The sequence below is a fragment of the Salmo salar genome, chromosome ssa17, assembly GCF_905237065.1.
Source record: "Salmo salar chromosome ssa17, Ssal_v3.1, whole genome shotgun sequence".
Lineage (NCBI taxonomy): Eukaryota > Metazoa > Chordata > Actinopteri > Salmoniformes > Salmonidae > Salmo > Salmo salar.
In genome coordinates this window covers 64,985,425-65,010,757 of record NC_059458.1, presented here as the reverse complement: position 1 = coordinate 65,010,757, position 25,333 = coordinate 64,985,425, and the positions used below count along the sequence as shown (strand labels likewise).

The 25,333-nt window shown below is 43.4% G+C and overlaps 3 protein-coding genes across 5 annotated transcripts; 2 read left to right on the top strand and 1 right to left on the bottom strand.

Annotated features, from left to right (window-relative positions):
- Positions 1-164: 164 nt before the first annotated feature.
- On the bottom strand, positions 165-7,097 carry LOC106576416 (FGFR1 oncogene partner 2 homolog). 2 transcript variants are annotated; one of them, XM_045699977.1, is made up of 6 exons: positions 6,973-7,097; positions 1,551-1,704; positions 1,309-1,426; positions 999-1,141; positions 773-886; positions 165-654 (listed from the first exon to the last, which is right to left on the bottom strand). In XM_045699977.1, exons 2-6 carry the CDS (start codon positions 1,683-1,685, stop codon positions 517-519), a joined length of 648 nt encoding a protein of 215 aa, XP_045555933.1. In that variant the 5' UTR covers positions 1,686-1,704; positions 6,973-7,097; the 3' UTR covers positions 165-516. The 2 variants fall into 2 exon arrangements, with proteins under 2 accessions (XP_045555933.1, XP_014009047.1); XM_014153572.2 differs by lacking the exon at positions 6,973-7,097 and having other exon boundaries at positions 1,551-2,019.
- Positions 7,098-7,725: 628 nt separating this feature from the next.
- med21 (mediator complex subunit 21) lies at positions 7,726-10,849 on the top strand. Of its 2 annotated transcripts, none has more exons than XM_045698489.1 (5): positions 7,726-8,172; positions 8,669-8,758; positions 9,055-9,169; positions 9,763-9,863; positions 10,353-10,849. In XM_045698489.1, exons 2-5 carry the CDS (start codon positions 8,717-8,719, stop codon positions 10,530-10,532), a joined length of 438 nt encoding a protein of 145 aa, XP_045554445.1. In that variant the 5' UTR covers positions 7,726-8,172; positions 8,669-8,716; the 3' UTR covers positions 10,533-10,849.
- A 1,114-nt stretch (positions 10,850-11,963) lies between these two features.
- LOC106576417 (serine/threonine-protein kinase 38-like) lies at positions 11,964-21,826 on the top strand. The gene is made up of 13 exons (XM_014153574.2): positions 11,964-12,352; positions 13,923-14,062; positions 14,582-14,633; positions 14,794-14,916; positions 15,134-15,341; positions 16,054-16,208; positions 16,460-16,562; positions 16,689-16,750; positions 16,985-17,102; positions 17,254-17,377; positions 17,872-17,967; positions 18,176-18,267; positions 18,619-21,826. Exons 2-13 carry the CDS (start codon positions 13,929-13,931, stop codon positions 18,741-18,743), a joined length of 1,392 nt encoding a protein of 463 aa, XP_014009049.1. The 5' UTR covers positions 11,964-12,352; positions 13,923-13,928; the 3' UTR covers positions 18,744-21,826.
- The last annotated feature ends 3,507 nt before the right edge of the window (positions 21,827-25,333 follow it).

Sequence of the window (25,333 nt, the reverse complement as noted above, 5' to 3'; positions counted from 1 at the left end):
GTTTCTCTGCTCCCAAAATGTGTCATCAGTTAAACTGTGATGTATCATGGTGCAACCATTAAGTCCAAGTACAGTAAGTTGTGCATTCAAACGAGTCCTGTTCACACATACGGTGTTTCCACCACTGGGTTTCAGCTGGAGGGCACTAGCCAAACTTTAACATGTTTCTTTCAAGTGTTTTATTGTCATTCAACAGCAGCACTTTCACACATTCACACTTTAAAACCCCACAGGCTCATCATATAGCACAATGCGTGCCAACACAAAAAATGCATGACAGACTACACCGCTGGAGGATTTTCCCATTTGTCTCAGAGGCTTCCTACTGTATACCTCCATTGTAGTGTGACAGGTGGGCGGCAGTATGACCTGGGGCATCGTTCATTGTTGAGTGCCCTCTGGGAGTCTGCGTGGCTTTAGGTGATTGGGGGGCATGGGCTGTACAAGGTGGCAGGGGGGGCATATATACATATATACACACACACACACACAGTCCAAGCTAGTGCTGGTGTGGGCCTAACTCTTCCGGAGGCTGATGTCGGCGCTGGTCAACAGGGCAGACAGGGATGTGCTATCCGAGGCCTCCTCTCTCGTCAGAACTAGGAAGGCCTCTCGACTGATCCCTAGCAGCTCACGAAGACCACTGTTCTCCAGCTGACCAAAAAAAAACATGCATACATTTTTAACAGTATGTTTTAAAATAGTAGTACTGTTAGTACTCAGTCAATGCTTTTAGTAAACAGCGAGAATACAGCCAACCTGTGTGACTCACCTCTAGTTGCTTGATCCTCTCCTCGTCTTCACACAACCTCCCCTCATCCACTTCGATAGCCTTCCTCATCACCGTAGCCATCTCGTTGATCTTGTCTATGTGCGCTTGCATTTCCTGCAGAGTCAGAATAGAAACTATATAAATATTTGCTTTGAACTTCCTCAATACAAGAGGAAAGGGTAGCTCCTGAGTATGATGTGACACTAGAAGAGTGTTGGTCACTCACAGTGGTGTGCTGCTCCTTTAATTGGGTGACGATGGCTGGGTCATCCTTCTTACTGGCCATGAGGAGTCTGAAGACCTGCTCCCTGTATTTAGTCATGATGAGCTCTATGGCCGACTGGTGTTCCTCCAGGGATGTTCTCAACTCTGCAGGGAGAGAAGACATGAATACACACATTATACTCACATTTCTGTGGATTTATCCAGACAGGGTACTTTTTCAACTGGTAATATGCCTGTATTATGAAACCAATAAACATAGTAGGTTAATTTGTTTTTCAGCTTATCACACTCTCTCTCACACACTGCTCTACCTATGTTTTCCTGCTGTAGGTCACGGATCTGCCGGTTTTCCTGCTGGATGCCCATGACGAGGCTGGAACGGGGCCGATGCCGGGCCACCTGGTTCAGCGATTCAATCTCCTCCTGATACTGCAAACAGATACATAGAACTCCAGTCAACTCAGCTCAACTCAACAAAGGTCAGTTAAAGGCAAGTGTGTACCGTTTCCAACACCATTCAAAAGAGCTGCACCACCAGTGTCATTGGCATTACCTGTTTCATGGCCTCCACCCTCTTGTTAAGGGACGTCGTCTGTTCGATAAGTACCTCCGCTGCATTGTCATGGTTGCGAAGTCTTTCCACCAGCGACTTGGCGTCAGACAATACATTTTCTAATGAACACGTCATCCCCGTTTGAAAAAGTACACTGGACGGAAAATAAATAAGGTTAAGATGCCACTCCAAAGCCTCACCAAACATGAATACATCATTACATTTTTCCCCCTTCTCCCTAGAATGTGCACTTGCTCACTGCCCCTCAAAGATTTGAAAGCATTGGATTGGTATAAGAATGTGCTAGACTAGAGCGAGATCCAACTATATTTATCAAATCAGTCCTAAAGTAACTTTTTATTTTATTTATTTCACCCTTATTTAACCAGGTAGGCAAGTTGAGAACAAGTTCTCATTTACAATTGCGACCTGGCCAAGATAAAGCAAAGCAGTTCGACAACATACAACAACACAGAGTTACACAGAGTAAAACAAACATACAGTCAATAATACAGTAGAAAAAAATATGTCTATATACAATGTGAGCAAATGAGGTGAGATAAGGGAGGTAAAGGCAAAAAAAGGCCATGGTGGCAAAGTATATACAATACAGCAAGTAAAACACTGGAATGGTAGATTTGTAGTAGAAGAAAGTGCAAAGTAGAAATAGAAATAATGGGGTGCAAAGGAGCAAAATAAATAAGATAAATAAATACAGTAGGGGAAGAGGTAGTTGTTTTGGCTAAATTATAGATAGGCTATGTACAGGTGCAGTGATCTGTGAGCTGCTCTGACAGCTGGTGCTTAAAGCTAGTGAGGGAGATAAGTGTTTCCAGTTTCAGAGATTTTTGTAGTTCGTTCCAATCATTGGCAGCAGAGAACTGGAAGGAGAGACGGCCAAAGGAGGAATTGGCTTTGGGGGTGACCAGAAAGATATACCTGCTGGAGCACGTGCTACAGGTGGGTGCTGCTATGGTGACCAGTGAGCGGAGATAAGGGGGGACTTTACCTAGCAGGGTCTTGTAGATGACCTGGAGCCAGTGGGTTTGGCGACGATTATGAAGCGAAGGCCAGCCAACGAGAGCGTACAGGTCGCAGTGGTGGGTAGTATATGGGGCTTTGGTGACAAAACGGATGGCACTGTGATAGACTGCATCCAGTTTGTTGAGTAGGGTATTGGAGGCTATTTTGTAAATGACATCGCCGAAGTCGAGGATCGGTAGGATGGTCAGTTTTACAAGGGTATGTTTAGCAGCATGAGTGAAGGATGCTTTGTTGCGAAATAGGAAGCCAATTCTAGATTTAACTTTGGATTGGAGATGTTTGATGTGAGTCTGGAAGGAGAGTTTACAGTCTAACCAGACACCTAGGTATTTGTTGTCCACATATTCTAAGTCAGAACCGTCCAGAGTAGTGATGCTGGACAGGCGGGCAGGTGCAGGCAGTGATCGGTTGAAGAGCATGCATTTAGTTTTACTTTTATTTAGGAGCAGTTGGAGGCCACGGAAGGAGAGTTGTATGGCATTGAAGCTCGTCTGGAGGGTTGTTAACACAGTGTCCAAAGAAGGGCCAGAAGTATACAAAATGGTGTCGTCTGCATAGAGGTGGATCAGAGAATCACCAGCAGCGAGAGCAACATCATTGATGTATACAGAGAAAAGAGTCGGCCCGAGAATTGAACCCTGTGGCACCCCCATAGAGACTGCCAGAGGTCCGGACAACAGGCCCTCGGATTTGACACACTGAACTCTATCAGAGAAGTAGTTGGTGAACCAGGCGATGCAATCGTTTGAGAAACCAAGGCTATTGAGTCTGCCGATGAGGATGTGGTGATTGACAGAGTCGAAAGCTTTGGCCAGGTCAATGAATACGGCAGCACAGTATTGTTTCTTATCGATGGCGGTTACGATATCGTTTAGGACCTTGAGCGTGGCTGAGGTGCACCCATGACCAGCTCTGAAACCAGATTGCATAGCGGAGAAGGTGCGGTGGGATTCGAAATGGTCGGTAATCTGTTTGTTGACTTGGCTTTCGAAGACCTTAGAAAGGCAGGGTAGGATGGATATAGGTCTGTAGCAATTTGGGTCAAGAGTGTCCCCTCCTTTGAAGAGGGGGATGACAGCAGCTGCTTTCCAATCTATGGGAATCTCAGACGACACGAAAGAGAGGTTGAACAGGCTAGTAATAGGGGTTGCAATAATTTCGGCAGATAATTTAAGAAAGAAAGGGTCCAGATTGTCTAGCCCGGCTGATTTGTAGGGGTCCAGATTTTGCAGCTCTTTCAGAACATCAGCTGACTGGATTTGGGAGAAGGAGAAATGGGGAAGGCTTGGGCGAGTTACTGTGGGGGGTGCAGTGCTGTTGACTGCAGTAGGCGTAGCCAGGCGGAAAGCATGGCCAGCCGTAGAAAATTGCTTATTGAAATTCTCAATTATAGTGGGTTTATGGGTGGTGACAGAGTTTCCTATCCTCAGTGCAGTGGGGAGGAGGTGTTCTTATTCTCCATGGACTTTACAATGTCCCAGAACTTTTTTGAATTTGTGTTGCAGGAAGCAAATTTCTGCTTGAAAAAGCTAGCCTTGGCTTTTCTAACTGCCTGTGTATATTGGTTTCTAACTTCCCTGAAAAGTTGCATATCACGGGGGCTGTTTGATGCTAATGCAGAACGCCACAGGATGTCTATCCCTGTTCTCTCCTCTCTGCACAGGCCATACAAACGCTTCACACCGCGTGGCCGCTGCCACTCTAACCTGGTGGTCCCAGCGCGCACGACCCACGTGGAGTTCCAGGTCTCCGGCAGCCTCTGGAACTGCCGGTCTGCAGCCAACAAGGCTGAGTTCATCTCAGCCTATGCTACCCTCCAGTCCCTAGATTTCCTGGCGCTGACGGAAACATGGATTACCACAGATAACACTGCTACTCCTACTGCTCTCACTTCGTCTGCCCACGTGTTCTCGCATACCCCTAGAGCGTCGAGCCAGCGGGGTGATGGCACTGGAATCCTCATCTCTCCCAAGTGGACATTCTCTCTTTCTCCCCTGACCCATCTGTCTATCTCCTCATTTGAATTCCATGCTGTCACAGTTACCAACCCTTTCAAGCTTAACATCCTTATCATTTATCGCCCTCCAGGTTCCCTTGGAGAGTTCATCAATGAGCTTGACGCCTTGATAAGTTCCTTTCCTGAGGATGGCTCACCTCTCACAGTTCTGGGTGACTTTAACCTCCCCACGTCTACCTTTGACTCATTCCTCTCTGCCTCCTTCTTTCCACTCCTCTCCTCTTTTGACCTCACCCTCTCACCTTCCCCCCCTACTCACAAGGCAGGCAATACGCTTGACCTCATCTTTACTAGATGCTGTTCTTCCACTAATCTCATTGCAACTCCCCTCCAAATCTCCGACCACTACCTTGTATCCTTTTCCCTCTTGCTCTCATCCAACACTTCTCACTCTGCCCCTACTCGGATGGTATTGCGCCGTCCCAACCTTCGCTCTCTCTCTCCCGCTACTCTCTCCTCTTCCCTCTGCTCAAACCTTCTCCAACCTATCTCCTGATTCTGCCTCCTCAACCCTCCTCTCCTCCCTTTCTGCATCCTTTGATTTTCTCTGTCCCCTATCCTCCAGGCCGGCTCGGTCCTCCCCTCCTGCTCCGTGGCTCGACGACTCACTACGAGCTCACAGAACAGGGCTCCGGGCAGCCGAGCGGAAATGGAGGAAAACTCGCCTCCCTGCGGACCTGGCATCCTTTCACTCCCTCCTCTCTACATTCTCCTCTTCTGTCTCTGCTGCTAAAGCCACTTTCTACCACTCTAAATTCCAAGCATCTGCCTCTAACCCTAGGAAGCTCTTTGCTACCTTCTCCTCCCTCCTGAATCCTCCTCCCCCCTCCTCCCTCTCTGCGGATGACTTCGTCAACCATTTTGAAAAGAAGGTTGACGATATCCGATCCTCGTTTGCTAAGTCAAACGACACCGCTGGTCCTGCTCACACTGCCCTACCCTGTGCTTTGACCTCTTTCTCCCCTCTCTCTCCAGATGAAATCTCGCGTCTTGTGACGGCCGGCCGTCCAACAACCTGCCCACTTGACCCTATCCCCTCCTCTCTTCTCCAGACCATTTCCGGAGACCTTCTCCCCTTCCTCACCTCGCTCATCAACTCATCCTTGACCGCTGGCTACGTCCCTTCCGTCTTCAAGAGAGCGAGAGTTGCACCCCTTCTGAAAAAACCTACACTCGATCCCTCCGATGTCAACAACTACAGACCAGTATCCCTTCTTTCTTTTCTCTCCAAAACTCTTGAACGTGCCGTCCTTGGCCAGCTCTCCTGCTATCTCTCTCAGAATGACCTTCTTGATCCTAATCAGTCAGGTTTCAAGACTGGGCATTCAACTGAGACTGCTCTTCTCTGTGTCACGGAGGCTCTCCGCACTGCTAAAGCTAACTCTCTCTCCTCTGCTCTCATCCTTCTAGATCTATCTGCTGCCTTTGATACTGTGAACCATCTGATCCTCCTCTCCACCCTCTCCGAGTTGGGCATCTCCGGCGCGGCCCACGCTTGGATTGCGTCCTACCTGACAGGTCGCTCCTACCAGGTGGCGTGGCGAGAATCTGTCTCCGCACCATGCGCTCTCACCACTGGTGTCCCCCAGGGCTCTGTTCTAAGCCCTCTCCTATTCTCGCTATACACCAAGTCACTTGGCTCTGTCATATCCTCACATGGTCTCTCCTATCATTGCTATGCAGACGACACACAATTAATCTTCTCCTTTCCCCCTTCTGATAACCAGGCGGCGAATCGCATCTCTGCATGTCTGTCAGACATATCAGTGTGGATGACGGATCACCAGCTCAAGCTGAACCTCGGCAAGACGGAGCTGCTCTTCCTCCCGGGGAAGGACTGCCCGTTCCATGATCTCGCCATCACGGTTGATAACTCCCTTGTGTCCTCCTCCCAGAGTGCTAAGAAACTTGGCGTGATCCTGGACAACACCCTGTCGTTCTCCACTAACATCAAGGCGGTGACCCGATCCTGTAGGTTCATGCTCTACAACATTCGCAGAGTACGACCCTGCCTCACACAGGAAGCAGCGCAGGTCCTAATCCAGGCACTTGTCATCTCCCGTCTGGATTACTGCAACTCGCTGTTGGCTGGGCTCCCTGCCTGTGCCATTAAACCCCTACAACTCATCCAGAACGCCGCAGCCCGTCTGGTGTTCAACCTTCCCAAGTTCTCTCACGTCACCCCGCTCCTCCGCTCTCTCCACTGGCTTCCAGTTGAAGCTCGCATCCGCTACAAGACCATGGTGATTGCCTACGGAGCTGTGAAGGGAACAGCACCTACATACCTTCAGCCTCTGATCAGGCCCTACACCCAAACAAGGGCACTGCGTTCATCCACCTCTGGCCTGCTGGCCCCCTTACCTCTGAGGAAGCACAGTTCCCGCTCAGCCCAGTCAAAACTGTTCGCTGCTCTGGCACCCCAATGGTGGAACAAGCTCCCTCACGACGCCAGGACAGCGGAGTCAATCACCACCTTCCGGAGACACCTGAAACCCCACCTCTTTAAGGAATACCTAGGATAGGATAAAGTAATCCTTCTAACCCCCCCCCCCTTAAAAGATTTAGAAGCACTATTGTAAAGTGGTTGTTCCACTGGATATCATAAGGTGAATGCACCAATTTGTAAGTCGCTCTGGATAAGAGCGTCTGCTAAATGACTTAAATGTAAATGTAATGTAAATGATGTTTTTGTGTTGGTTAAGGGCAGTCAGGTCTGGGGAGAACCAAGGGCTATATCTGTTCCTGGTTCTACATTTTTTGAATGGGGCATGCTTATTTAAGATGGTGAGGAACGCATTTAAAAAAAATAACCAGGCATCCTCTACTGACGGGATGAGGTCAATATCCTTCCAGGATACCAGGGCCAGATCGATTAGAAAGGCTTGCTCGCTGAAATGTTTCAGGGTCGTTTGACCGCTGACCCATTACGGATGCAGCTTAAAGTTAGACTTTTAAGATCTAAGGCAAAGTTACTCATCATGCAAGGCTACATCTTGGCATCCATTACATAAATACCTGACTCAGATCTTGGCACATATGTCCTGAGCTTGTCAAAATGCATGGGCTAAAATACTGACAGCGTCACCATATCAAAACAATACTAAACATCCTGATCTGATCCCTCATTAATGTACCTTTACTGCCTAAGTAGCTAGCTAACTCGTATCTCCCGGTCAGCAGGGGCGTATTCATTACGTAAACCGTTTACCCTTTAAGAACCAAACGGAAGCAAACAGAGCAAAACGAGAGTTTCTACTGGACAAGTTAAGGTAGGTCCTGCCCCGTTTGCTTCCGTGTAGGAAACGTTTTACAATAGAATCGGCGTAATGAATACGCCCCTGGTACAGCTAACCTTCAGAGTTTGTCTCTGACCAGTGGACATCAGAAGGATGTTTGCAAAGTATTCGAACAAAGTACTTTAGCTAGCTGATAACCTACCTTTCCTTCCAAGCACGCTTAATCGGAATTATGTCGTTAGGCAGTTGTCAGTCAGATACTAGCTAGCTATCGTTACAGCTAGCGGATCAACAAGGTTAGCTATTTAAATGCTACGGAAATCAGGTAAATCGGTCACTGAAAATACAAGAAAACAAAAGCTGAAAGAATCTAATATTGGCATTGTATTTAATTCACATTTGATATACTTAGCTGTCAGAAGAAAAGTGAAATTACACATAAAACAAACCAATACTCGTAGATTTACCTTAGCGATAAACTCCTTAGCCAAGCGGCACTCTTCCTGTTGTTACTGCTGCAGCCTGGGAAATGTATGGGCACGTTATTCAGATAAGCAGCGCAGCGCTACGGTCAAACTGGATAGCATCCCCTCCTATATTCCAGTTAGAATAGCTAGGTCTATCAGACACTTTTCCCCATTCGGATACTGATTTCATTATATAGTTAAATAAAGGTTACATAAACAAATGTATAATGATTTTTTATATATATATATATATAACATATCTGATACTCCTTTCCCAGTTTTGTGTTCTTTTCTTTAATTTTATTTCACTGTTCGTTGTGTACTCCAACCTGCGGATGGCAACAACGCGCTAAGAAACGTCTTGTCTGTCCGGAAATCCAAGGAGAAGGAGAAACAACAAAGATGGCGGACAGGCTAACGCAACTTCAAGATGCAGTCAATTCTGTATGATTCATTTTTCATTTAGCTATTAGTACACCCAATAAATTATTTAATGCTCAGCAAATTGTCATGTTACGTTTAGATTGACTGACTTATAAGTATTTGGAAGTGGACTAGGCTGAATAATGACAGCTAGCTTGTTGGCTAAGTTCTCTTTAATTGGTTCTCGGTTGCAAGGTTTGCTGAGTTAACTTTAGCTACCTAACAAATAATCACGTTATTTAATGTCTCATGATTGTGTTAAATCAATATTCTCCCGTGATAATATGTCCATGACATGTGTTTTTGATGTCATTCAGCTTGCTGATCAGTTTTGCAACGCAATCGGGGTGCTGCAGCAGTGTGCGCCGCCAGCTTCGTTCAGCAACATACAGACAGCAATCAACAAGGACCAGCCATCGAACCCCACTGAGGGTAAGGACCTGTCAGATATTAGATCCAAGTGGGATACCACCGTTTGCTACAATTCAAATATTATTTGTCACATGCGCCGAATACAACAGGTGTAGACCTTACAGTGAAATGCTTACTTGCAAGCCCTTAACCAACAATGCACTGGTGTCAGAAGTGGGCTGTACTCCACAGAAATATAATCCTTGATTCTATTTCTATGATGTACTCTCCTGTGATGCTGTTTGAGTTAAGGATGGACATAGGAAGGCACTTGAAAGAAAGTTGGAGTGCTTCAAGTTCTTTGGGGTTTGTATAACGAACCTAGCCAATGTAAGTCTGTTACAACCTTCCCCAAGTTGGAGCAGTGGTCAGTGTGTTTGCCTTAGGACAGGGTGACCCAATTTCAAGACACACCCTTGGCATTCGCTTACATTATGTTAGCCACTAGCAATGTGAGTCATTTGACACTTTGCTGATACAAATTTAATCTCATGTTGCACAAATATTACAATTTGTCAGAAATCATGACATTGACCGGACAGCGCTATTTGCATATGAAAAGTTTACGGATTACACCTTTTAATTTGAATTGGGGTTGTTTTTTCTTTCCCTAGAGTATGCCCAACTATTTGCTGCACTGATTGCCCGGACAGCTAAGGATGTGGACGTGCTGATTGACTCACTGCCTAGTGAGGAGTCCACGGCAGCTCTACAGGTATGGAGGTTGAATTTACTCCTGTGACTCAACGGGAGTGGAAAACCACCAACTAGTGCCATTCCCATGTTGAAAATTATTATAGTATGTTCTTTCAAGTGAAAGCGATAGTTCACTTCTAATTCTGTATTGCTATACTCTTACTTTTGAAATAGCATGTGGGGCCTGGGAAGGACTGGCTGGAATCTGTAACTACTTTGGTTGCAATCCAAGTCAGACTTGTAAGTGGCTATCATTAGCATTGGTTACCATAGCCCTGCCCCGGACATACATACAAATAGCTTTGGTAAATCACCTTATAAGAAGTGTAGGTGGGAATATTGACTCTCCACTCTCACTTTGGCACACATTACTTCAATGAGTTCACGCTCAAATAACTACAATTTCTATGCATTTTGTATGGCGATTTGATCGACTTTCTTTGCTCCCTCTTTTTCCCCTCACCCCCTCTCTCACTTTTCTTATCTTACTCCCTGCCCCTCTCCCTAGGCAGCCAGTCTGCGGCAGTTGGAGGAGGAGAATCATGATGCAGCGGCACGTCTCGAAGACGTGGTATACCGAGGGGACTTGCTACTGGAGAAAATCCAAAGCGCCCTGGCTGATATTGCTCAGTCACAACTTCGTACACGCAGTGGAGGGCCCAGCCAGACCACACCGCCTGAATCATGACCCCACACAACATGGGGCAAAGACATTCTCACATCACTTTCTCACATAAACACACCAGAGGGTGCAAATGTGTGCAGGAAATCAAATAAAGAGCCCACCTGAACAGCTGACCTCTCAAGGAGGTGAATCTATGGAAAATACTTCTCGCAATATGTGAGTGGGACATTGGGAAGTTGGTGCTTGGGGAATTCAGTGAGGCTAGCCATGAACCCACATGTTCCTTTACACAAGGACCTTGATTTCTGCCAGCAAGGAACTGTTTACTCTGTCCTTTTCTTAGTGCACACTATTTTGGATTAAACAGCACTGCTCCGGCATCAACATCTGCTGTCATTTTCTTAACCCTGGTTATTTTGAGGATGCTAGTTAAGGGTCTGCTGACTGCTGTTGGTAGTCATTTTTGTACATACTGAAAGAAGCTGGTAAAAATAACAATCCTAAATTGATAGAAGCCCATTTTACATGCTGCATGCCAGCAAATCATAATGCTTTACATGCAAGCCCTGTCGTGTTTTAAAAAGTCAGGTTTTGTATTTTATATGAATGTTTTTATCAACTGTTTATTTCAAGGCATAAATGGCATTTTAGAATTAAGTAAAGTGTTTGCATTTTATATGGAATGTTAGTGCTGCACATTTTGATATGCAACACAGACAAACCTTGGCCCCACAGAAAGATGGCTTTCAGAATGCCCCTGTTTTTTTAAAGTCTTATATACTGAGTGGATTCGATTAAGCAGCCCGAGTTGAACCGGGCTATGGACCATCACGTGACTGGGCGAACTCAGTGAGGGAGGCGCACCCTGCTCAAATCGAACGGTAATCTGCGCGGCTCGGTGATATTGTTAACATTGTGCATCATTCGGAAACATGCTATTTTCCATAAAATATATGTTTGAATTGAACTCGTTTTCATTGGGACGGCAGATAAACCCTTACAATCAAAAGCAATACCTTTACATGTGAAAAGACAATCCCACTCATTACTACACATGCTTAATTAACCTACATCACTTTTGTTTTGAGCAGATTTGGGGCACCTGGCTCACCACAGGGAGGCAGCCCAGTTTCAAAACGAATGCAAACAACGCTAACCCGATTCACCCGGCACATAATTCAACTCCTTCACTAGCTGGGAAACCGGGCTTCAACGTTTAATAGACGTGAGAAGTGTTCCAGCGGCTGCCTGCATTGCAGTCCTGTCAGATCGTTAAATAATTTCCTGTATTATACTGTATTTTCAATTACTACAACGTAGGCGGCCTGGAACGCAACTACGCTCAGGGTAAACCGGTGGACCGACCTGAAAAAAGTCATATTACTTTCCTCTGATTGGTAGATAGCTAGGTTACGTCCCCCAATGTTTCCACGAGCGATTGGTTAAAATAAACATTCCTTTCATTTTCTCTTCTTCTATTGGCTAATCTAGGTGTCATTCATGTAGCATGCACTTGCGTGGAGTGAGAGCATTATGTTTTTAATGCATCCATTCCGGGAGTAACGTTAATTGGGTATTTTACTATTTATAGGGAGGGTTCGAGGTCGAAGATGGACGAAAGGAGACGAGCAACGCGTACAAAACCCTTGTACTGATAGTATTGTTAAATATCAGAAATAGTTGTCATTGACTCAAGTCTTATTTTCTCCATACACCGTCCGTGTTTGCAATGTGTGAAGTTAGTTCACGCTAGATAGCTAGTACCGAACGTCCCGTCTCTCCCCTCATCCTGTAGCCAAATTTACGGACCTAAATTCTGTCATATTAGAGCAGGGCTAGGCAGCTAGCCTAGCCATCATTTAAATCTGGAGCAGGATACAGAGGTAGGTAAAAGCTATTATTAAACCCACGCCTGTCTGTCTATCTGTCTGTCTGTCTGGTGGGAGGGCTTTTCGGGATAGTTTTGACATTATGGTCAACGTCGATCAGCAACTATGAAGAATCACAGCATTCAATACAGTTATCTTCTTTTTGGCAGACTCTCGTTGCATGCATACCTGTGGTTTTGTCATGTTTACGTCTGTTTGTTACGCACCCCAATGCACGAATCATGGCAATGACGTATTCATCATCACCTGCTCGTACTGTCCTTATAATAAAGACTGGCGCCACATAAGCAGCGTCCTCATCATGGGCATCTTAAAGACATTGAGTCATTGGAATTGAATGAAATAACATGTCCTTACATTCTAATTTTGCGTCTAAGTCCAATCATTTTCTATTTTGGATCTAGCTATGTATCAAATTCAATAGTTAAACATTCTTAAATAACAATGGGACCTTCGAAACACTGGTTTCAAATCAAGCTTTGGTAAGGCCATCAGAAATAGCCCTATTTCAATTATGCCTGAGTAGTGATGAGATACAGAATGTCTGAAATCCATACAACAAAGGACATTACTACTGGCTTAAATCTCAGGAAAATACAATATGTTGTTGTTGCTAAATTGACATACCTAATAGTATAATTAAAGATGCCCTTTGCATAGGTGAAGCAGAAGAAATTTCAAGGGTGAAGTTTTAGGCAACCAGAGCAGGAACCTGGTGCACAGCTCATGAAAACAGGCATAAGGGAATTGTGTTGTGATTCATTGGCCTGGTACATGAGCTCAACCCTAGTGACCAGTTCCCCAAGACACTCTTCCTCACTGCCTATTGAACTGTAGCTGAGGGCATGTAGCTTGGTGTTGTTCTTGGCTGTGTGTATGTGTCCCAGACAGTCCCCCTCCCTCTGGCATCATGACTGGGTCTTTTCATGCTGAAGGGGAGTTGCTTCCTGTCCGGTGCTGACTCGCAGGGTGGAGACCACTTGGTTTCTTGATTGCATGTTTGTTAACATTACTTTTTTTCCCCCAACTGCACACAATGGCCCTTCTCTCTGCACCTGTCTTTCAAGAAAGAGTGAACTTGCATCAAATCAATGTTTTGTTTTTTTGTCATGTACACTGTTTAGCAGATGTTATAGCGGGTGCAGCAAAATGCTTATGTTACTAGCTCTTAACAATGCCGTAAAATGTCAAGCAAGAACACAAATAATACAAGATTTAATCAAGAAATATCCGATTAACCTAACAACCCAAATAGCACTGTAACAGTCATCCAAATGCAATCTATACCCATCTACACTGGATGAATTTACATAAGATATACTAAGAATAGTACAACAGCAACATTAATGTATTAGAGTGGGCATCACTGGTCTGTATTACACAAAGACCAGTTTAAACAGGCTCCTCACTGCTCGTAAGAGACAGTAGCAATACAATGTCTCTCAGATGTTACTCAACTGGAACTAAAAGCTATTGAATGTACAGTAGGCTTATGTTGAATATCAGTACATGTGTATTGGGCCTCAGTCAGTTAGTGTTGTCATTGTTTCCCTTTACTCTACAGGATAGTATGGCCATGACGGGAGGGACTGCAGCTGCCCTTCCCATGAGCAACCACACCCGGGAGAGGGTGACCGTGGCCAAGCTGACACTGGAGAACTTCTACAGCACTCTGCTGACACAACACGAGGAGCGAGAGACGAGGTGCGTGTCTCCTATAGGCCACCCATGCATGTGACAGCCAGGTGTTCTGAATATTTGCATTTGGCAATGCAAGCTTGTTTTAGGCTAAGTTTTTAAGAGGACCCAAATAGTGGGTTGTTATGTTGAGAGAACGAGAGACTTTGTTCTTTATAAAATGGCTGGGGTTCATTCCAACCCGAGCATCCTCACATTTGTGAGCTAGCATCACAATCACAACTGTTTAGCCAGACTGGTTTCAGAGTAACTAGACTGGGGTAGACTGGTTTCAGAGTAACTCGACTGGGGTAGACTGGTTTCAGAGTAACTAGACTGGTTTCAGAGTAACTAGACTGGTTTCAGAGTAACTAGACTGGTTTCAGAGTAACTAGACTGGTTTCAGAGTAACTAGACTGGTTTCAGAGGAACTAGACTGGTTTCAGAGGAACTAGACTGGTTTCAGAGGAACTAGACTGGTTTCAGAGGAACTAGACTGGGGTGGACTGTTTCAGAATGCCTGCATGTTCCCCTCTGTTTTTCCAGGCAGAAGAAGCTGGAGAAAGTCATGGATGAGGAAGGCTTGATAGATGAAGAGGTAAACCTCCACTCGTGTGGCACGATGGCTTTAATTCCAATAATGGATTGGAATCAATGTCGTGGGTAGCACTTTCTTTGCATGTTTGTCACATCTACTATTTTAGAAGAAACCATATGGAACTGATTATTGGTGTATCTGTGCCTATGTTTCTCAACAGAAGGTCATGCGACGCTCCCAGCACGCCAGGAAGGAGACAGAGTTCCTGCGGCTGAAGAGGACCCGGCTGGGCCTGGACGACTTTGAGTCACTAAAGGTCATTGGTCGAGGCGCCTTTGGAGAGGTGTGTTATGATATCTCTCTCTCTCTCTTCAGTTTATTTTCTTTATATGAACCTTTGCGTGTATGCTGGTTGTGGATTAATATGGTCTTTACTGAAGTTTTTAAGGTTTGCAATGCATGGTTTGGTCTGACGACTCATTTATCAAGCAGTTAGCAACTAATTACACTAAAGCCTCTCATGTGGCATACTCATGTGTGACTCCTACGTTTGTCCTCAGGTCCGCTTGGTGCAGAAAAAAGACACCGGGCACATATATGCCATGAAGATCTTGAGGAAAGCTGACATGTTAGAGAAGGAGCAGGTGGCTCATATTCGGGCAGAGAGGGACATCTTGGTGGAGGCGGACGGGGCCTGGGTGGTCAAGATGTTCTACAGTTTCCAGGATAAGAGGAACCTCTACCTCATCATGGAGTTTCTACCTGGTGGTGGGTTTCTCTTGCTGGACACAGTCTGACTCCACAAATTACATCAAACCATTTTTTATTAGATCTAATTACTGGGAATTAATTAGTGACATTACACATTGTACATAGACATCTAGAGCAGAGATCTTTAACCTTTCCCATCATGTTAGTAAAAAAAACTATTTTCACATCTTATCAGGTGAATGATAATGTCAAGGAGAAGCAATCAATTAATAGATTTGGTAGATAGTTTTTCATTATTTTAACCTCCCCACATTGTAATTGAAAGAGGGAGGTGTGAACTCTAACCTGGCCAAAAATGTATGTCCAAGTTAAGAAAGTTTTACCAGCAGCTCCATTGAGTATAATTAACAATAATGAGTGTAATTTGTTCCGACCAATCCCGGTTCTTGTTGCGTCATGCTGATGGCAGCATCTGGTTTTGGCTTAAAAAGGTGAGTCCATGGCCCCATCCTGTCTGGTGTCTACGGTACAGGCTGGTGGTAATGGTGTGGGGAATGTTTTCCTGGCACACGTTAGGTCCCTTGATACCAATTGTGCAACGTTTGACCGCCACACCTTGTACTATCCATGCCCCGGCTGTTCTTGAGGCAAATGGATGGGTGTACCTAGATGGGCGTACCTAATAAACTGGCCCCTGAGTGTATATTTAATTGGTCATTTGTTACTCACTTTAGTGGCATAGTGTCATTAATATCAATGCAATGTGCAGGTGACATGATGACCCTGCTGATGAAAAAGGACACCCTGTCTGAAGAGGCTACCCAGTTCTACATAGCTGAGACCGTCCTGGCCATCGACTCCATCCACCAGCTGGGTTTCATCCACAGAGACATCAAACCTGATAACCTGCTTCTGGACTCCAGGGTGAGACACTGGCCTGGTTCAGGCCTACCCCTGTACACAAACAGACACATGCTCAGAGACACGCACACAGAGACATCAAACCTGATAACCTGCTTCTGGACTCCAGGGTGAGACACTGGCCTGGTTCAGGCCTACCCCTGTACACATATAGACACATGCTCATAGAAGCATTCACTTACAGGTGGCCAATTAAAGTATATAATAACCATTTTGTATTGAAGGTGTGATCGGAGCCTTTTTCTTTTCTGTAGGGCCATGTAAAGCTGTCTGATTTTGGTCTGTGTACGGGACTGAAGAAGGCCCACCGTACAGAGTTCTACAGGAACCTCACACACAACCCTCCCAGTGACTTCTGTGAGTCCCTCTTTACAACTTGTGAATCATTCACTTTTATTTTCACTCAGACAAAATAGAATTCGTTTATTCAGTGGTTTTTATGGTAGAACACTGCCATGTCTTTGAACTTGCAATATTCCACAGCCTTCCAAAACATGAACTCAAAGAGAAAAGCGGAGACATGGAAGAAGAACCGGAGGCAACTGGTAAGAGTTTGTACATGTGAGAGACTATATATTTTACTGCCCATTCTATCTTTGGTACCACCCTTCCCATTGGTCCTTTGAGTAGGATCCTCTCAGAGATCTCATGAGTGTTTTTGTTAAGGATCCTCTGAGCACCACAGACCATGGACTGCTAAACAAGCACACCCAATACTGTAGCCTGTGGGTTGTTTTTTGTTATTAGTGTCTCCCCATCTGTTTGTGTTTAACCAACAGGCCTACTCTACAGTGGGAACACCAGACTACATTGCCCCAGAGGTGTTCCTGCAGACGGGATACAACAAGCTCTGTGACTGGTGGTCTCTGGGGGTCATCATGTATGAGATGCTGATAGGTATGTCTATGTAACCGAGTCAATTACAACATGCCCAAGTCTGTGTTTCATTATGAACTCAAAGATGGCCAGCTAACTTTATGAAATAACATCCTAACTCATTGTTCCTACTTTGTAACATACTGACATTCTCCCCTGGTGTCTCTCTCAGGGTACCCCCCGTTCTGTTCTGAAACACCCCAGGAGACGTATAGGAAGGTGATGAACTGGAAGGAGACCTTGGTCTTCCCCCCTGAGGTGCCCATCTCAGAGCGGGCCAAGGACTTGATTCTCAGGTTTGTGGTCATATGATGCCTTATAGGATATCCACTGGTGTGTGTGTGTATGTATCAGAGTGTATTGTCCTCTTAGGAAAAAATTATTATAGCACTTTACTGGTATAATGCTTTAGTACTTGTTATAAACATGTATGAGCCTTTTTTTTATATCTTATTGTAAGTCTTATATGTTAGGCCTATGTCTCCCAATCTAGAAAATTTGAAGCTAACTCAGAATGGCTGTTACTCAGTTATGATCATTATGAGATGTTAATAAGACATTATAAGATGGTCATACATGGTAATGCCATGTCTTACGATCCAGTTATAATGCATTATAAGTCACATCTGCAGGCTGAGTTACCAAAATGATCACATAAGAGTTATTCTATTCACATCCACAAAAACACGCAGTATCAAACTGCAGTGAAGTAGACATTTTATTTCAGCGCAATGGATTTCCTCTTGTGAAACAAAGCCTTTGGTGCTCCAACAACATGAACCCATTTCAGGTACTGTAATGACGCTGAGAACCGTGTTGGTGCTGTGAGCGTTGAGGAGATGAAGAGTCACGCCTTCTTTGAGCCTGTGGACTGGGAACACATCAGGTATGTGTTTGTTCTTCAGTACTTACATGTGGGTGTCTAAGCATGTGTGATGGCAATATCTTAAAGGAGGTATAACATTCAATCACATCCCCCAAAAAAGCCAAGTCCCGTAGCCTTCATTGGGTTGTCTTTAATGCGTTTCAGCAAAATGCATTTGGAAAAAGGTTTTAAATAGACCCAACGGCTCACATTTGCCCTCCTTCCATAGGGAAAGACCAGCCGCCATCTCCATTGAGATCAAGAGCATTGATGACACATCGAACTTTGATGAGTTCCCAGAATCGGACATCCTTCAGCCAGGTAATAATAATCACTTTGTCTCTATTACTACTTTTCATACATGAAATGCAGCTCAAAGGTTTTCACAATAAGCATGAAATGATAAAAAATGTAAACTATTAAAGCAGAAGAAACATTTGTGCTGCAGTGCAAGTTTGCTTTGGTGTACAGGAATCTTTTGAGTCATCTCTGCCTTAACTCCAATTTAGATTTAAATAGGACCAATAGTCCTGTTATTCACACATTCCTACAGTTCTCAGGTCTAGAGTAATTTCCTATTCCGTGTTGCCCTCTAGTGGCAAGGAGGAGACAATAACACTGGTATTAACCTTAATACACTGTTGTATATCATTTACAATCTTGTTGTTTCAGTTTCCAACGTGACAGAACCAGACAAATCCAAGGACTGGGTGTTCCTGAACTACACCTACAAGAGGTTTGAGGGGCTGACTCAGCGTGGCACCATCCCCACATACATGAAGGCAGGGAAGGCCTGAGATGAGGGAAAATGGGAGAGACAATGTGGATACAGGGTGGGGCGGTAAACCCCTGCTGTGCTGAAAGCACAGGATCAAGAATGATGAGGAGGTTCTTGGTTTCATGCTTCACTGGGGTTTTCCTGCTTGGTCACAGATCCATTGGCAAGAGGAACAGGGATATAAATAATACATGCATCGTCTTTTGTCTTAGGCCTTGCTTGGGCTGTTAATGGGGAAGTTTGTTTTACAACTTAATGTTCGATGGTTCCTCAACCTGAAAAAACTGAACTTCCCCTTTTGAAATGACTACTACTAGGTGACTAAATCAACAGGCGCGTTCCTCTGCCCAGGCGTTGCTGAAGTGTGCCAGATCTTACAACACTTGGATAGGTATTTTACCTATTGGCTAACCACGTTATAGCAATCTGGTGCCCGACGGCGTAGTCGATGACGAGGTACGCAACCATTGGTTGATGCAACGTCTGAGCAGGGGAACGTGACCATCATATCTGCATGTTTATACACTGATTTGCAGGGTCTAAAACACTGTAGAAGGACTGCCCCACACAGGGTATTCGTTGGGGGTTATCCTAGTGACCTCATATGACTGAAGAAAAAAGCATATAGTTAATGATAAGTAAACGTTGTTTTCTAAACTTGTAGGTATAAAAAGTTCTAACGTTTCAAGTCTTTTATGGGTGCCATGTTAGCCAAAAAGTTTCATTCTAGTTACAATGCAAATAGTAATCCTTCCGTCATGGAACGTTCGCTGCTAACATGGAGTATGGTGAGCTATCCATACATGGATTAATCCCAGAGCCATAGATACATTGTGGTGTCTATTTAATGCCTTGATAATCTGGAATTAATAGCTCTAAATTATTTAATGGTGTCAAAGATGCATAGAAAAGCGTTGTAATGTAGAATCAGATTTGTTTTTGCAAGTTAAGAGGACAAGTCATGGATGTCAATGAAAATTCAATGCTACTAATACTTAAAGGTAGCAATATGATGCAAAAAGTAGACGGCATGTTGGGTCAATTTCCGCAACAACTAAGAGTGTTGAAACGTGATACTCAACTTCTCTGCTTTTTTGGTCCTGTGGCTACCATGCTGTATACGGTATGAAGCGCACATGCGCAGATGGTGTGTGTGACTACGGGAGAGCAATGTCTTGCATCTCGCTCATATCAATATCTGCGGATGTCATTTTGCTGAGTAATTTTACAGTAGTTACCTTTCTGTTCAAATTTATTGACAAAGATGGCACCTTTTTTTATTTTTTATTTTTAAATAACATCGGAAATCATGTTTGACCTCCACTTCAAATCACTCCCCAAAATGCATCCATTTAAGTTAGGAACTACATTTAATTAAATGTACCTTTTTATAGTCAACCTTTACTAAACTTTAGTGAACACCCGGTGTGTGTGATGTCATAAATATAGATATTCAAATTTAGGGGTCAAACATTTCAGCGACTATGATTTAGTTGTGCAGAGGTGGTCAGCACAACTGGCATATCCACTAAACTAAATGAATGTAATGTTGCCCTGGCTATCTGGCACAGGTCAAAGTTCAAATGCTATGTGATCTGGAGCAGGTGTAAATTCAATATATCAAATTATTTATTTTGACAATTAACAAATTGATAAATCCCCAAATGTTTGCAGTAGTAAACACACCACACATTAGGGTGCATCATGTGTTAATGACGAATTAAAGTGTTGATGACTAAAATGAAATACCTAAAATATAACAATGCAGAAAGATACCCATAGACTTCCAGTTATTGCTCTAACGCTAGTTAGCATTAACTTGCGAAACTACCTCTAAGTTCCTTCATACTGGACATAGACCTAAAAAGGGTAACCAGGACTTCATCTGACTCTGGGGAAGTAGATAAAGCGCCTCATTGCCAAAATCCCAAAGTATCCCTTTAACTTGTAAATGATTCAAGAAGGGAAATAAAAACATTGTTTACATAGAGAAGAGTTAACTTTTATGAAAAGTAGTTTAACTTAACTCAAATTCATTATTTGATGCATTTGTTCATTCTGAACTCCATTTGTCTTTCACCAGAACATGTTACAAAATATATTAAAGGGATAGTTCACCCAAATGACAGAATTACACATTGGTTTCCTTACCCTTTAAGCAGTCTATGCTTTGTTACCAAATGTTAATGTTTTAGCATTTGTGGCACAAATAATTATGTCATTTGGGTGAACTATCCCTTTAATATAACTGGGTTGGCACTGGGAGGGAGCAGGGAAGGGTTGTGTATGTGTGGTAGGGGATTTGCACAAAATGCTGATAGGTTTCCATCCAATTGGTGACAGATTTTCATGCGAATATTCTAAAATCTGTATAAAAGCTATGTGCATTTTCCTACCAGAAAGGTTTCCATCAAATTGACTTGTTGTGGATAAAAGTCTGCGTGATGACGCAGTGCCCGCACAAAAACTTTTGCGGTTAAAATCCAATGTACCGAATAAAAAAGACAAGCTAGATGGGTTTCTATCGCATTTAACTGTACTTATGGTTTTGTCACAACAAATGTTGCGTTATATAGTCAATGTGCCCACTCTGGTATTGGCACGTGCGCTCTAGCCAACAGCTCGTATATACAGTGCGGGAAGTCTACCTACATGATGAGATTATTATGGGTAAATGTTTATTTAAAAAATTTTTTAACTAGGCAAGTCAGATAAGTACATTCTTATTTACAATGACGGTCTACCGGTGAACGCCTTGTTGAGGCGCAGAACGCCAGATTTTTACCTTGTCAACTCGGGGATTCGATCCAGCAACCTTTTTTGTGAAAAAGCAGCCAAGCATCGATCATCATGTAACCAGAATAAGACCATCGTTGTTTATTGGAAAGGAGCATCAAGCTCATCACTGTTCACTTTCACTACGGGTGAAATTTATCCTAATTTATTTAATCTTCAGTGTAATAAACTGTATGTTTTCCCGACCACACAATATCGCGTAACTCCCAAATTTACTTCGATATGTTTATTATAGCAATACATGCCCATAAAGGAGTTTCCACCGCCATTTAGAGCATAAATCATTTTATCTGCATAAAGATTGCACCTTGTCTACCGTATTTTGTTTTGTCAACATTTGGAAAGTGTACCGACAAATGCGTCGTCACATTTTTGGGGGGGATGGAAACCTGGTTAGTAACATTATTTCCCCCCAAAAAAATCCTATGTGGTATGTTCTGTTTTAATGAAGCCTGTTTCCTTTTCCTGGGAAAGGAGATCGGAAGAGGAATTCCTTGGATGGAATGCACGTAATTTATGAAAATTGCCAATCGCAATATAAAGTCAAGAGAAAAGGCCTGGAAGGAAGAGAGATGACTAGAAACGATTCGGTTGACCGTTTTGTGTGTGGATTAATTGTCAGAGTAGAGGACCTTGTGCATTTCAGGTAAAATAAACTCAATGATTATATCCCAGGACAAATTAGCTAGCAACAGCAAGCTAGCTAAATAGGACAAATTAGCTAGCAAGTGCTAGCTAAATTGCCATAAATGTTGAATGATGTTCGACCTGTCCCCAAATTAATATAATTGGTTCAGAGTTTGTTTTGGTATTTTAACCTGCTTGTCATGATCGCGTTTGGTGTGGGCGGGACAAAATAAATGTATGCACGATGGCGCACGCACGCAGCCGGTTTGGGTTCCGCGCCATCGTGCATACATTTATTTTGTCCCCCCACACCAGACACTATCACAATACGCAGGTTAAAATATCAAAAACTCTGAACTAATTACATTAATTTGGGGTCAGGTCAAAAAGCATTCAACATTTATGGCAATTGCGCTAGTTAGCTTGCACTTGCTCGCTAATTTGTCCTGGGATATAAACATTGAGTTTATTTTACCTGAAATGCACAAGGTCCTCTACTCCGCCAATTAATCCACACAAAATGGTCAACCAAATCATTTCTAGTCATCTCTCTTCCTTCCAGGCTTTTTCTTCTCTTGACTTTATATTGCGATTGGCAACTTACATAAATTAGGTGCATTACCGCCACTGACCTATTTTGTCTTTCACTCACCCACGTGGTTATAACCAATGAGGAGATGGCACGTGGGTACCCGCTTCTATAAACCAATGAGGAGATTGGAGAGGCAGGACTTGCAGCGCGATCTGTCAGAAATAGAACTGACTTCTATTTTAGCCCTTGGCAACGCAGATGCTCGTTGGCGCACGCGAGCAGTGTGGGTGCAATAATTTAATAACATGTATGTCTAAATTTATTTTGCAATCCTCGTGCATGTGACGTGAGTGGTGTAGTCAGTAATAAGTGTTTTATGTTTGTGTGTAATTGGTAGAGGAAGGATGGATGGGGTAATTAATATATTCACTGTAGAACTATATGTGTACAAAACTTTTTGAATATTTGAGTTCATTAATACTCAAAATAATAAATGATTCTAAAACTACAAAGCCCAGAATGATTTAGAACTTTGAGAACCAGGCTCCTATTGGTACAAAAAGGATCCAAATGGATAAGTCACTACATCGGTTGACTATCTTACTGTGTTCCAAGTATAAGAAATAATTAGCATGCAGTCAGATTTCTGCTGCTGAAAGTATCCCAGTAGGGTGCGCCATTGACTTGTGCTAAAAACAATATCAATTGAGCACAGACAATTCTATCAAAAACAGTCAACTTGCTTCTGAATGAAGTCAAAGGTAGGTTTCATTTTCAGGTGCTTGTGAAACATGGTATGTATGTATACTGAACAAAAATATAAACGCAACATTTAAAGTGTAGGTCCCATTTTTCATGGGCTGAAATAAAAGATCCCAAAATGTTCCATATGCACACAAATCGTATTTCTCTCAAATGTGGGACACAAACTTGTTTACATCCCTGTCCAGTGAGCATTTATCCTTTGCCAAGATAACCCAGCCACCTGTTGTGGCATATCAAGAAGCTGATAAAACAGCATGTTCATTACACAGGTGCACCTTGTCCTGGGGACAAGAAAAGGCCACTAAAATGTGCAGTTTTGTCACACAACACAATGCCACAGATGTCTAAGTTTTGAGGGAGTGTGCAATTGGCATGTTGACTACAGGAATGTCCACCAGAGCTGTTGCCAGAGAATTCGATGTTAATTTCTCTCTTTTTCACCTCCTCTCCATTAAATCGAGTTAAGGAGGAAATCGACCTCTGCAGCCAGAATGGAGAATAGCCGGCTGCATGTTTTCCTTTTGGACAGTAAGATGAAATGACTCAATATCGCCATCTGCCGGCCTTTGGGCCACACTACTACTCAATTGTAGTGCTTATGCTTTTAAATGTCCACAAATAACAAAATGAATATATTATTGCTATATACACTATACATGATTAATTACGCTTATTATAAAGTATTACCAAAATATTTATCTCCCCCAAAAAATATTTCGGGAAATATTATGTTAATTTCCAAACATTCATGTAGTAAGTTCGCATGCCCTTGTAGAGACGGGGCGGATCTTATCCACTGATGACGCAAATACAGTTGTGCCTTTTTATTTAAATGACGGATGTTGTGACATCGCATGTAGAACTACAATGCTATGGCTACACAATAATAAATAATGTCTCACGGTTATAGCCTATGATTTACCATCCATTGGATTTACCTAATGTCACTGAGGCATAGGCCTATTATTCGCCAAGGCAAGACGTTTTGCCAAAACAGCCTATTTTACAGACTTATGACAATGTTTTGTAGGCTAGATAGTAGCGTAAATATGTAGGCAAACTTGTGGTGCAATTTATTTATTCGCAGTGTCGTGGCAATTTTAAGATATCACTGTGACCAATGGTCATGCGTAAAAGGCAACTCGTTGTAAATGTCCTCAATCCATGAGGCTCAAGGCTAACCGATACAATTATATATCTTTTTCACACATTTATATAACGTTGTGTATGGGGCTATAAAGTGCTCTGGGACTCATGTTTACTTTCGCTGTAGACAGGCTGTATTCGATTCTGTTGCAAACCGTTTCTTAAACGGAAGCAAACGGAACGAACGTGGAGTGACTTGCCTCAATTTGTCCAATAGAAACTCTCGTTTTAGTTGCAAAACGGAATGCAACTGTTTGAACTAATGATTACACCCGGGGCTACAGACGGGTTAACGAGACAGCTGCTACACGTGACGGTTATATGGTTGTATAACGCAACAATATTTAGGTCAAAGCGATTCTTGTTTGGCACGTGCATACTTACACTTACATAAAGTCTCGTACATACGTCTCGAATAACAACAGGTGAGAGACAAATATGTTCGAAAGAGGGGGGAAAAGACCACTCGAATGAGTTTACTTATATATGGTAATTTGTCAGGTTGGACATGGATATTTACACGACGAAGCAGTGTTTTCACTCACAACAGAAAACCGTTCAATTATAGGGAGCCTGTGTAGTAGCCTATATAGACAATCACTTTTCCCTCAAATACATGCGAAATTACACTTTAGCCTATCATTTTAGAGGATAGAATGAACGTTTCATTCCTAAATCTGGCTGAGCTACACTATAGCCTATTGATAAGGGACTCATGCAGAATACTCTTTACAATTGTAATG